Source organism: Lonchura striata, chromosome 1A (genome assembly GCF_050655825.1).
Source record: "Lonchura striata isolate lonStrDom1 chromosome 1A, ASM5065582v1, whole genome shotgun sequence".
NCBI classification, from domain to species: domain Eukaryota; kingdom Metazoa; phylum Chordata; class Aves; order Passeriformes; family Estrildidae; genus Lonchura; species Lonchura striata.
In genome coordinates, this window is record NC_140741.1 from 57,446,229 (window position 1) to 57,462,295 (window position 16,067).

At 42.7% G+C, this 16,067-nt stretch overlaps 1 protein-coding gene across 15 annotated transcripts in view; it reads right to left on the reverse strand.

Annotated features, from left to right (window-relative positions):
* NR2C1 (nuclear receptor subfamily 2 group C member 1) overlaps positions 1 to 14,522 on the reverse strand; it is a 56,350-nt gene extending 41,828 nt beyond the window's left edge. For 3 of the 15 annotated variants that reach the window (XM_085568441.1, XM_077783564.2, XM_085568438.1), the window contains exon 1: positions 14,388 to 14,508. Coding sequence is in view for 8 of the 15 variants with exons in the window: in XM_077783563.2 (XP_077639689.2) it covers positions 8 to 61 (54 nt within the window). In the remaining 7 variants the exon portion in view is untranslated. Of the gene's footprint in view, positions 1 to 7; positions 13,973 to 14,387 lie in introns of those variants that run through there. The other 12 variants (XM_085568443.1, XM_085568435.1, XM_085568442.1 and 9 more) reach the window with 10 other exon arrangements.
* Positions 14,523 to 16,067: the final 1,545 nt, after the last annotated feature.

Below are 16,067 nucleotides of genomic sequence, written 5' to 3' on the forward strand. Positions count from 1 at the left end.
TATGTACCTCTCCCATTTGCTGTTCAAAAATTTGATTGGCCAGTTCCTCTATGGTTGCCATGATCTTTAATCACCAGAATTTCCTGTCAAAGAAAGGAAAGAAGATGCTTAACATCTGTAGCTTCAAAAATAAAAATATTCTTGGGAAAATATAGCTCACATGAGTGCGTTCACAGTTTTATGAAGATGACATCCCTGCAGAATTTAAAGTTTGCTTATATTATAAAAATAAATAATTTGCTATTTGAAAACTTTTTATTATTTTATTTCAAAAACTCACAGACCCTTCCTACTTTTCCTCTTCTACTTTTCCAACAAGCAACAACATAGTGAAATCACTGTAAGAACAGAAGTCTATTACTGACCATGACATGAGCAGGTACATATTTAACATCTTAAAAAACCGGAACACAGACAATTTTTGTTAATGCAAATCTAGAGGGGCAAATCTAACTTCTGAACTCATACAGATATTTTAGAATTAACAGGAGTGTTTGAAGGTCAATTTTGTAACTAACAGGAGGCAGTACTTGGGACACAGAAGATAAGTGTTTAAAAAAAAAAGATGCTGTAACAATACTGTACATTAACACAGCAGAAAGGATTCAGATGCATGCCTTGTTTATTTGGCAAGGCATATATTATAAGATTGATATCCAAATATTCACTAGGCAGTACTTAAAAGGAACATTCACAAATTATAAAGCACCATATAAACAATTTTACTGACAAAAGCAAATTAAAAACACTCCAATACCTACCTCTTGTATGAACAAAGACACTACTCTTACACTAATACAGGTTTTCATTCTTTAACTTCTCTGGAACTCCTAGGAATTAACTCCTCCTCAATGAATCTCGAAACCTCCCCAGCCATGCAAATAAAAAATTTAACTCACTTTTAACTCAAATTTAACTCAAGCTAATTCTGCTCTCAAAACTAGAAAGAAAAATATCTTTTTACTAGAGCAAGAGCTGCAGGCCTTGGAGGTGCGCCCAATGGTATACTAAAGCCTAATTAATGTGTGAAAGGGAAAATACAGAAACATTTGTATACTGTAGACCATTCTTCATCACTCACTAGCATGCTGCACTATTAGTTAAATTAGGACAAAAGATAACAGGCATGCATATAGAGATATGACACTGAAGCTTATGCTGAAAAGCATTATCTCCTAGGAAGATCTAGGTGTCAGCATCCTTGCAGGATGCTCTATTAGCCCACTTCTGCATCCAGTGAGCTGAAGCACAATCACTATTTAAAGAGCACTTGGAACTTTCAAGGAAGGCAATGTGTCTTATCAATGTTTTCTTCTTTTAAATAAAATACTAGCAATAAAATATTGTACTGTTGATATCCAGAGTGCCAGAAATGAGTGCTACTTCATTACAAAATAACAAAGAAATCACTTTGTGAGGTATTAATTTGCACCAACTGGTTAGCTCTCCTAAATCAGATGAGATTGCCCTCACAGTCAAGATGTGAGCTAAGTAAAACAACTTAGATTGAAGACTGAAAGTGATTTAAACTGACATGTTTCACCTTGGAGTAAAACTGTGAAGGAATACATATGTATTCAATTACAATGCACCAGTCATAGGGAAACTGGCTCTCAGAGAGGGATAAATCTAGCAGAGAATTTTTGAAATTTATCTAAAAGAGACTCATTTGAACTACACTTGCATGAACACAGGACATCAAGTACACAAACAAGACTGAACTCTTATGATGAAGAGGAACCTGGAGAAAAGGTTGCCTGTTATACCTTTGTGCTGTCTGGAACAACCACAAGGTGATTCAACTTATGGATGCAGAACCAGCTATCAAAGCTACACAAATAATTTGAGCATATGAAGCATCTACACAATGGAAAAGGAATGTGTTCATTATTATTGACAAGAATTTATATATTACTCACATGGTGTTTTATATTTTGACACACTTTCAATTTGCATAAACACTCAGAAGTAGATTCTTTTGTGTGTTGTTGCTTTAGTTAACTCAGCGATCCCTAAACCAAAGGGTACTGACAAAAGCAGTATTTGTAACAGCAGTACTCTGTACTAAAATATGTTAATTGAAAGCACCTCAAAATAAACCATGTAACTGAGCATATATAACAGTGAAAAAAAAAAATCAGCTTCAATATTTCAAGTATAAACTTTTACACAGCATTTCATGTTGCAAATCAACTACCGATATGGAGAGCTGAAATAGGCGTTCCTATCCCATTTTCCATGTTTGGTTTATAATTTCATCTCTTCATGCACTGGCATACACATAAGGCCTGAGAAATCAGTTCAAGCAACCAAACTGGTAGAAACTTCTTTTTTACTTGAGAGTCAAGGAGTAATTTCAAAAGCAGTTTGAACAGAATTTACAGCTCACTCCCAGGAAAGTGGTCCTGCTCGCCCTGACCAAGGTGCAGTGGTCTTGACCCCACAGTAGGAAAATTCAACTCACTAAAAGGACAGAAAACTCAGCTGGCAGAAATGCATCAAACATTATCTAGGTAAGCACAATGAACTTGATTTCTTTTGCAGTCAGATTAATTATATCACAGCCAGAAGGGAGAATATGTTGTTATAAGTCAAGACAGGGAGGAAAAGAAGGAAGATTTAAGAAGGAGGCAAACCTCCATTCCATGGTTATTGGTCAGAAGCAGACAATTCAGTTGAATTGCACCATGAAACTATACCCATTGTTTTTGGCCCAGCCAGCTGGGTGATGCAGGTCACTGTGGAGTCAGACAAGCCCATAGCCACCTGAGCAAGAAGCAAGGTCCCCCCCCGCCTCTCAGGAACAGCCATGTGTTAAGCTGTTCATCTTGCTCTGGGGACAGGGGAGCAGGACAGGTCAAGGAGAACTATCGACAAATTCTCAGCTAACTTTGGGACAGCTGTAAAAGGTTTTGTAATTCTTATTTTGCTCTACCTAGGGTATCTGTGTTAGACTTCACATCAGGTATGCTTAATCACTCTTTAGACATCCCTGCAAGGAATTAAGTATAAAAAAACTGCTTCAGTTATTTTTCTTCTATTATGTAAATTTTAAAATTCAGCCTATTTTTTATGTTTTTAAAAGCTTATTTTCCTGAGTTACTCCAGCCAGCATTCTCAGTGGCTGAATTGTTTCACATGGAATAATAAATATATTCTAAATTCAAAGCTACCTGAAATTAAGAAATGTTCCATAAACATCTTATAACCTTCATTTCTCAGCAAAGAAAATTCCTGGGGGATGAAGGAAAGGCCATGGATGCTGCCTACTCAGAACTTAGCAAAGCCTCTGACACCATCTCCCCCAGCATTCTCCTGGACAAACTGGCAGCTCATGGCTTGACCAGGGCTCCCTGGGTAGAACCTGGCTGGGCCCAGAGTGGTGGTAAATGGAGCTACATCCACCTGGTGGTCGATCACCAGTGGTATTCCCCAGGGCTCAGTACTGGGATCAGCTCTCTCTAGCATCTTTATCAATGATCTGGATGAGGGGATCGAGGGCACCCTCACTAAGTTGGCAGATGACACTAAGCTGGGCATGAGTGCCGACCTGATGGAAGGTAGAAGGGCTCTGCAGAGGGATCTGGACAGGCTGAATCAATGGGCTGAGGCCTGGGGGGTGCTGGTCATGAATACAAGCCAGCGTGTGCCCACGTGGCCAAGAAGGCCAACGGAATCCTGGCCTGGATCAGCAAATGTGGCCAGCAGGACCAGGGCAGTGACCGTCCCCCTGTTCTCCACACTGGTGAGGCCACACCTCAAATGCCATGTCCAGTTCTGGGCCCCTCACTGCAAGAAAGACTCTGAGGTGCTGGAGGATGTCCAGAGAAGGGCAACAGAGCTGCAGCTTAACTGGTTGAGGAGTAGCTGAAAGGGATGGGGGTGTTCAGACTGGAGAAAGGGAGGCACAGCAGAAGCTTACTGCTCTCTACAAGCACATGAAAGGAATCAAGTTGTACCAGGGGAGATTTAGATTAGATACTAGGAAAGATTTATTCACTGAAAGAGTAGGCAGGCATTGGCACAGACTGCCCAGGGAAGTGGTGGAATTGCCATGCCTGGAAGTGTACAACACCAGGCTTAGTGGCAACCACAGGGGTGCTGGGTTAACAGATGAATTCAATCTTTTTTCAGCCTAAATGAGTCTATGTATTATCAGTCTGAGTTTTGATCTTCAATAACCAGAATTGATCTTCAAGGTGTTCTCATCTAATATGAATCTTCTTGCTTTCAGAAATGCTGTTTTCTATGCTTGTCAAAACCATGGCACATACATCCAAAGGATATGCCCTATATGAGAAAAGTTTATTGCTAGTATAGAAAAGAAGGAGATGGAGTAAATTAATTGACAGTTTTTTCCTTAGAATACTCTCTTCTCCTTTCAAATTGAACAAGACAAATCACAATAAACATTTTATTCAGATGTTTAAGACTGATAATCAAATTTTTACTTCCTTTCTAAAGTTATCTAAAACACTGAAAGGAGGAAACCTGGAATTCTACAAGACCAGAGACTACAACATAAAAAAGCTGCACATACTTTCAGGATCTGCTTTATAATGTCCAAGAAAGAACTTATTAAACTTTAAGAACTTCTTACAGCTCTTAAAAGAACTGTAATAATATTAGTTATATTATGACTACAAGAGAGAAAGGACAGCCAAGGCTCCTGCCAACACACAAATATTATATTGTGTTTACAAACATTGCCTAAATAATTTTTACCTCATTTATATCTCACTTTGAATAGTGCTGCAAAAATTATTTTCAACTGCTGTTGTTTCAACCAGCAAGCCTATAGCCACTTATAACATGTATTACTCAAACACTCTACTGGTTTCCCTTTTTCACATCAGACTAAGATCCTTGCCTATACTTTTACCACTAAATTTCTGAAAAATGAAGTGGTAAGAAGTGCTTTGTTCCACAGCCATTTAGCCACTGACACTGTCAAAGCTTAAGCTCTTCTTAACCTCTTGCTTTTTTCTACAACTTTCTGCAGATCTACTATTATAACGTGGCACACTGTAAAACTACAGAACAAACATAACCTTTCTAAAATTTTCCTTTAAAGAGATGCGTTGCTGGCAACTATGTCAAATCAACAACATTAAGACTGTCAATATGATTAGATCACTGTCTCTGCAAACATACAATACATTCTAGCTGGGCAGCCTTCTATTCCCCTAGTCTGAGATGATCCCTTTGTATATTTTCTTATCTCTAGGAACAGGGAAAAATCCTCTTCTCAGAAGATACACAGCACAGAAATGTTTTGCTTCTATTGCTCTAGGTATAGAGTAACACAAATATCAGCATCTGTACTTACTGATTATATCAGCTTTACAAGGATGATCACTGCACTTGTTCTCAAATTTATTCCTTGAGTGTTTGACAGCATTACTTGCCACATAATTAAATTTAAAATGAAGCTGCTTCAAAAACATTTGAAAAAATAATAAACAGAATTATATATCTGTTGGAACTCAAAATGTCTCTCAGACATTTTTAGAGGTTCCAGGCCTTGGTCAGAAGTATTTTAGACCCTGGCAGGCAGCTGGAAACAGCTGTGATTTTGAGTTTGAGCCATGGAATGAGTTACCAACTTTGGAGGTGGAACAAGCAGTCACAAAAGGTTAGATAGTATAATAAAAGTAGTTACAAAACAGAGGGGAAATTTTTTTAGTATTGTACAGGGGGGTTTTAACACTTGTACAGGGGGGTTTTTACTTTGTACATGGGGGTCAGAAGTTCTAAGATGGAGAAAAGTGGGCTGATCCTGTTCTTCCTCCTTCTTCTTCCTTGTCTCCACGTTCTTGGTGATGTTGGCACTCACAGATTGGTTTAGAGTAGAAAAGCACTTTGTAACATAGGTAGTAGGTATTGGGGGAAAACTATAAATATGTAATACGTAATATATCTTATAAAAGATAGCAGCAGCCCTGGGCAGGGAGAGAGAAGAAGCAGACAGCAGACAGAGAGGATGTCAGGGTGTGTGTGTGCCTCTGCCCAGGCCGGTGACCAAGCAACCACAGCCTGAGAAGACAATCTTTTAGATAACCAACAATAAACTGCCTTGAGACCAAACAGCAAGAGCCTGCAGTTTTTCTTTCGAAGCACGGGTTGGAGGAGGAATTTCACCACCACATGGGGCCCCAGAATAAGGCCGGGGTTCTCACATATGTCCATCTCCTTTCCTTACAAAAGCTCAATCCCCACATCCACTAGAAGCAGCATCTAAAAGCAGGCATTTTGACAGAAGGGAGGCATTAGACTTCCTCTTAAATGCATTAAAATGCATTTACTGCTTTTCTGTTCAATCTTCAGACTCAAAATGCTACCAAAATATTTTTGCTTGTAAATTACATATTGTTAATCTATGTCCCTAGTAAATGAGTTAGTGAGCCTTCTTGACAAGACTCAGAATTATTTTTAAATGCATCACTATCAATCATTAGTACAAACAGGGTAGTGGTGAATCTGGCACCATCAAGTCCACTGCTACTTAAGATAAGCACTGTGTAGGCTACCATAGCAGTGGAAAACTTTTATTAGCTTGCACCAATTAAACCCCTCCTCTCTACTTCTTTCTCAGCTTTTATATGCCAGAGTTTTCTCAATGTTTTAGTCAAAATAACTTATTAAATACTTACTTTTTAAAGTATTTGAGGCTTACTTCAACTACAATGGGTCAGGAAACATTCCCATGAGAACTGACAGCAATTTTGAGGGTTGGTAGTCAGAAGCACTAACCTCTCCAATACTACAGTTAAGTTATATCCAGAAGACAACACCATTTAACTTATCCTTCTCCAGGGACAAAAGTTACACAAATTTAATTGTTCTAATAAGAGGCTCCTATTAATAGTATTTTAAAGTATTATACACAGAGTAAACTAAGGACTTTAGAAGTAGTACCAGGAAGCATATTTATGTGTGGATGCTCAAGTTGATATAAAAGACAACATCTCTCATTTTATTGTATTACACTGTTGGTATAGCTGGCCCACTATGAAGTGCCTTGATTCTGATGTAATGTCCTTTAAATGATTAAGAACAAACTGCATCAGCATAAAGATACAATATGATAAAATTCTGTCCATTACAAAGATCTTCAGTTTACTTTGGAAAAAAGTACTGCATACCCCTGACCAGTTTTACTGGTACAAAAACAATGTTTGTAAAATGTTAGTAGCTTAATTTACCCTGCTGGCACTGTTAAACCAGTTTAACTCTCTATGTATGGAATGAATAATGATTCTTCTAATTACTGCGTATGGAATATGTCTTAATGCAGGGGTCTTTCCTAGATGAAATCAACCTGTTAAACTAATGAAGTTACACAAGTATGTTCTAGATACTTTAGGGGTACAAGTACATTAACTAGTTATGACTGCAGAAGTTACTGTGAACTTTACTTTTTGTTCTTTTATCAGTGTGCTGGTTTTGGCTGGGGGAAAGTTGACTTTCTTTGCAGTAGCTGGTATGGGGCTGTGTTTTGGATTTGTCATGAACACAGGGCTGATAATACAGAGATGTTTTTGTTATTTCTGAGCAGCGCTTACATACAGCCAAGACCTTTTCTGCTTTTTATGCTGCCATACTGGTGAGGAAGTTGGAGGTCCATGGGAGATGGGTGGCAGATACAGCCAGGACAGGTGACCAAAGGTATATTCTATACCATATGACATCATGCTCAGTATATAAAAATGGAAAGAGAAAGGAGACAGAGCGATGGCATTTGTCTCTCCAAGCAGCCATTACACACGACAGGGCCCTGCCATCACATCAGATATTCAGCCAATAACCTGCCCTGGAGACTGTCAACTGGCTACAGTGAATTATTCCTTGTTTTGCTTTGCTTCTCTGTGGCTTCTGCTTTCCTTACTGAACTGTCCTTATCTCAAGAGTTTTGCAGCTTTTACCCTTCCAATTCCCTCCCCAGTCCCACTGGTGGGGGAGTGAGCAAGTAGATGCCCGGGATTAAACTACGACACACAATAAAGACAAATACAGGAAGGTCAACAGAAAGCTCAAGAAGTCAATATAACAGAAAACTAACTGCAAAAGAAGAGGAAACAATCTCTTTCTGTAGTCAAACTGCTTCAGTACTGAATGATTTAAATATACCTCAATGTCAGCTAAGGATTTTAGCTCAGGTCATGACATTGGGCTTACAGGTATTCTGTACCTTAAAATGGAAACTAGTCCTCACTTCCATTAGCAAACTAATCATATACTAATTAAGAATTCAGCACAACCTGTGCCAAAGTTGTTTAATAAACTCCTACACATAAAATAGAATGCACTTAACGATCCCTCTAGGATTAAACGTGCCTTAGTGCTTAAATAAGTTAAAGAACCCCCCAAGATTTCTTTACATGTTAGAGCAGTTTTCTGCAATGCTTTACAGATAATAAACTAATCCAAGGAATTCAAACACATTTGTGAAACAAATGATGCTACTGTGCTCAGTGCTTCATACCAGAAAAGCTCAATGAACACAGCAATGAGCTACTCTTGGATTATTGTTCCATAAACCACACTGTTCAAGAGGGTAGAACAGTTGGCAGATTTAAAGGACTAAGATTCTCTTTATTAATGAACTGAGGAATATTGATGTGACCCTTGACACCCAGTTAGATACTGTTTTTTTAAACTCGCATGAAATCAAGATTAGACAGTGCATATATAAGGGATTAGTAACAACACAAAACTGAAGCAGCTGATCTTGCAGGCAAACAAGAGAAAATGAGATGCTTGCAAAAGCATAAGGGAGTAATTAAAATGCACAGAGCAATACAGAAAGAAATGCATTTGTAGGCATGCCTGTGCAATTAATTTAAAATCAGTTCTCTCACTACCTTTACTTCTAAGCAAGTGTTACAGTGGGAGGAAACATGAGAAAACAGAATCACTAGGATAAATTTTCAGGTGACTTAACAAATAATTTTTACAGTTTGGACCACCAAAAGGATAGTCCCACTTTTAGGCCTTGGCTTCTGCTTCTTTTATCATGGTATCTCTAGAACCTCCCCCATCAGCTAGAGGTGAGCTGATTCAGCTCACTAATCCTGTAACCAACTGTGAAAAGGAGGAGGAAAGGCAAGGGCTGTCTGCAAGTGGAGTCTACTCACAGGAGCACTGGCTACATGCCAGAGCTAGGTAAGGAGAGAGCCACTTAACCAGATCAACCAGCCCTGTGTACTGTCAGCCATAGCCTGCACCTCTACCTGAAACCTGCAGAAGGAAAAAATTAGGAAAAAAAAAAAAAAAAAAAACCCAAACTGATTCCCTGCACCAGAGCTAAAGCTGCATCATGAACCAGGACACTCATCTGACTGAAGACTTCCTCATTCACTGGATTCGGTTCAACCACGTCCATTCCAGGTGCCACACAAAGATCACCCTAACAGAGCAAACCCTTCTTTCCAAACACTTGGAGGCAATGCATTCTCTATGGTACAATTACAGTATTTCAGGAGAGGTAACCCCACTGCTGGCTTTGTTCCACTCTGCATTTGCCTTCAGGGTTGTATAGCTGTAAACTCATCTTCTGACTTCATTCACCCTGCCCTTAACAATTGTTACACACAACACAGGAAAACCAAGCAGAAGCAGAATCAAGACCACTTCTTTTTGGAAAAAAGCACACAATGTTACACCAGCTTATCTATCATGCCAAACAGATGAAGTAGTTGATACATGAAGATACTCTACAGAAATCAGCAAACCTCTCCAATAATACTGCTAATATGACAACCCTTACAAAACTTGCACATCTGCATATCCATGGAAGCTTCCTTCAGATTAAAAGGAAAAACAAAACAAAACCCCAAACAAAAGAAGCAAAACTGTTGTTTCTCACATATCCTTCCAGTAAATCACTGCTGACATTGTCCCATGTAAAATGTTCTGGGGGATGAACTGATCAAGAGCAGCTCTGCCAAGGACTTGAGGGTTCTCTTGGATGAGAGGCTGGACACAACACTGTGGAGTGACAGCCCAGAAAACGAAACATGTCCTCAGGCTGCATCCAAAAACACATGGCCAGCAAGTTGTGGGAAGGGATTCTGCCTCTATGAGACCCCACCTGCAGTGCTGCATCCAACTCTGGGATCTCAGAACAGGAAAAACCATGTCCTGGAGGAGGCCACCAAGATGATGAGAGGGATAGCACACATCTCCTGTGAGGAAAGGCTGAGAGAATTGGAATTGTTCTGCTTGGAAAAGAGAAGGCTTAGGGTGACTACAAGAAAGATGGAGAGGAACTTCTTACAAGGGAATGTAGTGACAGGAAAAGGGGGAATGACTTCAAACTGAAAAGAGCAGGTTTAGATTAGATATTAAGAAATTCTTTATTGTGAGGGTGGTGAGGGACTGAACAGGTTGTCCAGAGAAGTTGTGAATGCCCCATCCCTGGAAACAATCAAGGCCTGGTTTGATGGGGCTCTGAGCAAACTAATGTAGAGCATGGCATCCCTGCTCATGGCAGGGCGGTTGGAACTAATGATCTTTATGCTCCCTTCCAACCCAAGTAATTTTGTGATTCCCTGTTTTTTTCCTTCATTATCAACTACACAGGATTAGATTTTGTTAAGAGGGTGTGGGGGTGTGTTTGTGATTTTTTTTGTTTGAGATTTTTTTCAATTCCTAAAAACATGTGAAAAGCACTCTGAAAAAGTCTTTATATAAAGTCCAAATAAGAATCATGTAGACACACTGTCCTGCTAAGACTTCAAAGGATACACATTACCACACTAAATAGGGTAATTCTCATACCACAAAGTTACTGCTAAATTATAAACAGCAACCTCAACTTACTTGGAATGAAATAACCATTTATGAGAGCTAATATGACAATAGCAGAGGGTTTGGCTTTAGTTTTTTGGTGGTTTATATTTTTAATATTTCCACTTTAATTTCCAACAAAGGCATTAAAATACTGTGCTTAGTTCAGCCTGGCTTACTACAAAGTCAAACAAAAGTAATTTAAGTTAAATAAATGTAAACAACCTTTTAGAGAAGGCCAGCTTGGCAAAGTCAACAAAATTAATCTAAATACTGATACAGAAAGGCAGTTCTTAGATCACGATCTTCAGGAAGGAGCGCATTTCCTTACAAAATCTGCAGCACTACGTCATCAGATACACGGGACTCAGATGGCACAAGCCATCTTCCAGGCTCAGAGAACTGGAATTTTAAAGAGTTTGGTTTTACAAAAAATAAATCCTTTGCTGATTTAAGATTTTGGCAAGTAATGCAGTGATGTCTGCAATTAAAAGCTGATGACTGAAGGGTAAAAATATGGACAGGTCTGCATACACAAGAGTAAGAATTAACTGTACTTCACAGTTTTAGGCATAAAACTCTACTGATACAATTCTGTTTTGCAGCAGGTTACTTTATCACAGTAATGTAGATAAGTTGAAAGTGTTAAAAGCAGTTGGAAACACCAGTGAGGGAAAAAAAAACCCAAAAAAACAAAACAAAAAAATAAACCAAAAAAAAAAAAACAAACCTAAAAGAACTTTGCCAGAAAGTAACCCAGGTACAGGTTGGTTCCCCTGATGGTCACTGCTGGTTGCACACTGCAGTCTGTGTGTGAAAAAAAGCAGAGAGCTGTGCCAGCCAGAGCCTGTGGGTAACCCTCCCCAGCAGATTACTGCTTTTTCACAGGGGATGTTAAACCCACCACAGGCCTGAGGGCTCCCTGATCGCCATCAGCCAAAACAACTCATGCTAGCAAAGGTTACTATTAAAAGTGCTTAAGCCAGCACGGCTGCTGAAGCAGGACAGACACACACCCTGTACCAGCTGCAGCACCTGCCAGCTGAGAGCCACACTTCATCCACCAGCAGAACAAACATGGACAAGTTAAGATGCTGCACCATTCCAGTCCTTACATAAAACTCCTCATTTAACTAAGAGGTACTTCTTTTTTTAAGGTATTTTTGACCCAAAGATTAGACACAAATTACTTTCTTTAGGGAGACTGCTTTCCTTCACAAACTCCAAGGAAACTCCAGCAAATTCACTGGCCGCACAAACTTTAATTACATACTATAATAAGCACACAATAAATTAAAGCAAAAATTGAGTATAAGCACAGGTTCCCTGTGCCAACCTTACTATTGTAAATATGAGACTTCACATTATGGATCAAAGTCAGTTTTCACTGGACTACCACATTAGCTATAAGTATTCTGTAGTTGTATTTCACAGGTGAGCTATACAACTGCATGCTATAAAATCAGTAGGGTTTTGGTTTTGGCTCCCTGCACACCTGTCTGCTTTCCCTGACCTTTAATAACAATACAATCATTAAATAATTAATGTTGAAAGGTACTTCTGGAGACCATCCGGTTCAATCCCCTTTTCCCCAAAACAATGTCAGCTTCAGAGTTACACATGTTGCTTAGGGCTTGAGCTTCCTAGATGACGAACTTCAAACTGAAAAATTAAGGCAGGCTTTAAAAAAGCACCAGAACCATGAAAACCACAAACAAAAAAAACCCTCTTATCCCACAATCTAGTTTGGGATATAACTATTCTTAAAAGATATCAGAACTCCCATGAAATTTGTTCCCTTCAAGAGTACATTTCACAAGAAAATACATCCAGTAAGAAAAACAGAAATATTAGTAATAATTGAGGAGAAGAGTTAAAGCTAGCTAATTTATCTACTCTGAGTTTCTTTCTGTAATAAGCATCTTGATTTGTTGCAGAATGCAGCAGACGTAGCAAGTGGTGCCCAACCATTCAGAGCAGGGCACAAGAAGTGCAGAAGCAGCTGAGGACTGCACACCCCTCTGGGTGACCTCAGTTACCTTCCCCGTATTATCACACACGTGCACACATACAGCCGAGCACCATCACATGAAAATACTTAGTCCTGTGATAAGAGAGGTTCAGCAATATCTCCAGAGAAAGAGCTACAGAGAGAAGCAGGCAAACATTTCACAGACCTTAAGATTTCACTCAAACAAGTGTCCCTAAGTAAAATTGTACAGCAAGGAGCAACCCATGGGCTAAATGCTCTATTGGACATCTCATGTCACAGCTGCCAACCATGGACTAAAGGGGGTGGGAAAAATATTCATGGAATTGTTTTCAGAAAAATAACTTACAGAAAAAGCCATACAAAATTAGAAAGAGTCTAATGAACACTGTCTGAACTGGCACAGAAATTGTGATTTCCCACCGATCAGATACTGACGAAAACTGTCTGAACTGGCACAGAAATTGTGATGTTTTCCCACCAATCAGATACTTCTACTTATATAACGCTGATTCCAAAACCAGGAAGATGTCCTATAGAAAACAACTTCAGTTTTTTTCCCCATCTTATTTTTCCATGACAAGTGTGGATGCGGCTCTTTTGGCTATACCACTTTCCCAAGTCCACTCTGCTTCAAATCAGAGATTTCACATAAGAATGAATGCCTAACTTGATTTTTCAAAATTCATGTCCGCACACTCATTTTTCAGTGAAACTTGTATCAAGACTTTCCCCCCCCTCTTCTGTTGTGCAAGTTCATCTGCTCAACACATGGCATCTCTATTCCCTCCACAATCTGGAAATGTAACTGGAATTCGCATTCTGGGGAATGAGGCCGTGCTTTTTACACTTAAAGCAACAAACGGCAACAAAGAAAAAATAGAGACTCCACAAAGCCCGCAGCTTACAAGAAATTCTCTACCCAACGATAATAAGGAACAGAGACAGGGTCATCTGACCCAATAATAATACCGCGTGCTGCTCAGAACATACTGTCTAAACCCAAATAAAACCGGAGAGCCGCCAGGGATGTACACAAGAGGAGGGAACGGCGGGGCGACGCCGTGGGCAGGCAAAGAGCGGCGGGGGGGTTCGGGGAAGCCCAGGGTCACCCCCGGGAATGCTGAGGAGCAGGGCTCGGGGGAGGGAGATGCGCCGAGGCCGGCGATAGCGCAGCGCCGGCCCTCCGCCCGCAGCTCTCCCCGCCGCCGCGGCTGCCCTGCCCGGCGGTGCGCGGCGCCGCCCCCGCCCGGCGCCCCGCACAAAATGGCTGCGCGGGGCCGGCCCGGCCCGGGGCGGCATCGCCCGCCGCCGCCGCCTGCCCGCGCGGCTCCCCTGCCCGGCTCCCGCGGGGAGCGGCGGGCGGCGCCGCCCGGATGCGGGGCGGCGGGACGCGCAAGCGGTTCCTGTAGGTGAAAGGTCGGGGGGCGCGGGGCCGCCCGGGGCCGGGCCGGGCCCCGGGGCGGGGCGGGCGCGCTCCGCCGCACGTTCCGCAGCGGTGGCGGCCGGGAGCCGCGCGGCCCGCACCGCTCCCGCGCGGCCGCCCCCGCTCCCCGTGCTCCCGCCGCCGGGGGAGCCCGTCGGCTGCCGGGGGTCTCCCTCTCACCTGGCGGGCCCGGTGGCCGGTCCGGCGGGTCTCTGGCTGCCGTGCGGCTCCGGCTCCCGGGGGTCAGAGTTCGCGACCCCGCCTCCGCCGCCGCTCGACCCCGCCCCGCCGCGGGCTCTGCGCCTGCGCCCGGGCGCGCGGCGGCGGGGGCGGGGCCGTGGGCAGCGGGCGCTAACGGGAGCGGCCGGGCCCCGGGAGCGCGGGGTCACCGCCCGTGGACGGAGCCCTGGGCAGCGGGCGCTAACGGGAGCGGGCCGGGACGGAGCCCTGGGCAGCGGGCGCTAACGGGAGCGGGCCGGGCCCCGGGAGCGCGGGGTCACCGCCCGTGGACGGAGCCCTGGGCAGCGGGCGCTAACGGGAGCGGGCCGGGAGCGCGGGGTCACCGCCCGTGGACGGAGCCCTGGGCAGCGGGCGCTAACGGGAGCGGGCCGGGAGCGCGGGGTCACCGCCCGTGGACGGAGCCCTGGGATCGCCCGGTCCCGCCAGCCCTGCTGCCGCTGTAACCCCGAACCACGCCACCCGCCTCCAGATCCAGGCGTCTTAAAACGCCTCCGGGCACGGTGACTCCGACGTCCCTGGGCAGCCTATTCCAGTCCGCGATCATCCTAACGGAAAAAAGATTTTTTTCTAATTTGGAAATCTCTGCTGGGACTGCTTATAGCCCCTTTAGTTTTGTCACTGCAGACATGGTAGAAGAGACCAGTCCCTCACCTTACTATACCCTTCTTACAGGTAGTTGTGAGAGAGCCATGGGGCCCCCCTAAGCCTCCTTTTCTCGAGATAAACAAACCCAGCTCCCTCAAGCCTTCCTCACTAAACATGTTTCCAAGAACCTTCACGAGCCTTGCCGGCCACCTCTGGATGCTCCTTTTTAGAGTGAGGGATCCAAAACTCAACACAGTTCTTGCCCATTGAGTAGAGAGCACAAGTCTCCAAACCCCCACTGCAGTTCCCTGCAGAGTAATGGGACCAAGCAGTGTTGAATGTCACAGATGCACAGAATTTGGGCTTTGGGAAGCTTGGTGGGCTTTCCCGGCTGAGGCAGAGCCCTAGAAAGGTTGGCAGATTTGGCAGATCGGGTTTGAAACGTGCAGCATGATGGAAGCACACGCAGTGCCTTGCACAGTCACTGTAGCAGTAACACCAGCTGAGTGAAAGAGCTGTGCTTTGCCTGCATGGCAAGTTCCAGCCTTAAATGTCAAGAGTGCCCTGAACAGCTCTTGGGAAGGCAATGGCCTGGCTGCCAATGAGTGCATGCTCCTGCTGGGGCAGTGCCAAAACTTGCCAGGAACAACTTGCTGCTGCTCTGGCTCTGTCTCAACATCTGTTTGGACCAAAGTTGTGTTAGCTACTTACTTAGTTTATGCTAATTATTTTAAATTACCTTGATTTTAAGTAAGAGTTTTATACTTAAAGTACAGCCTTTCCCTTCTTCCTTTTTCATCTGTTCAATGAAGACGGTCTAGCTGTGGTTGGAGATCAGCAGCAACTTCATTATTTAGGTCACTGGGGCTCTATGTACAATTTTATGATCTGAAAATCATTTAGACCATTTAGTACAATTTCTACTGAATCAAATGACGTAAGTATCAACATCTGAGCAGCAGTAATAGGAAAAAAAATCCAAAGAATACAAGTAAATTTATGTGTTAACATTAATAAATTATGCACACTCTTGTC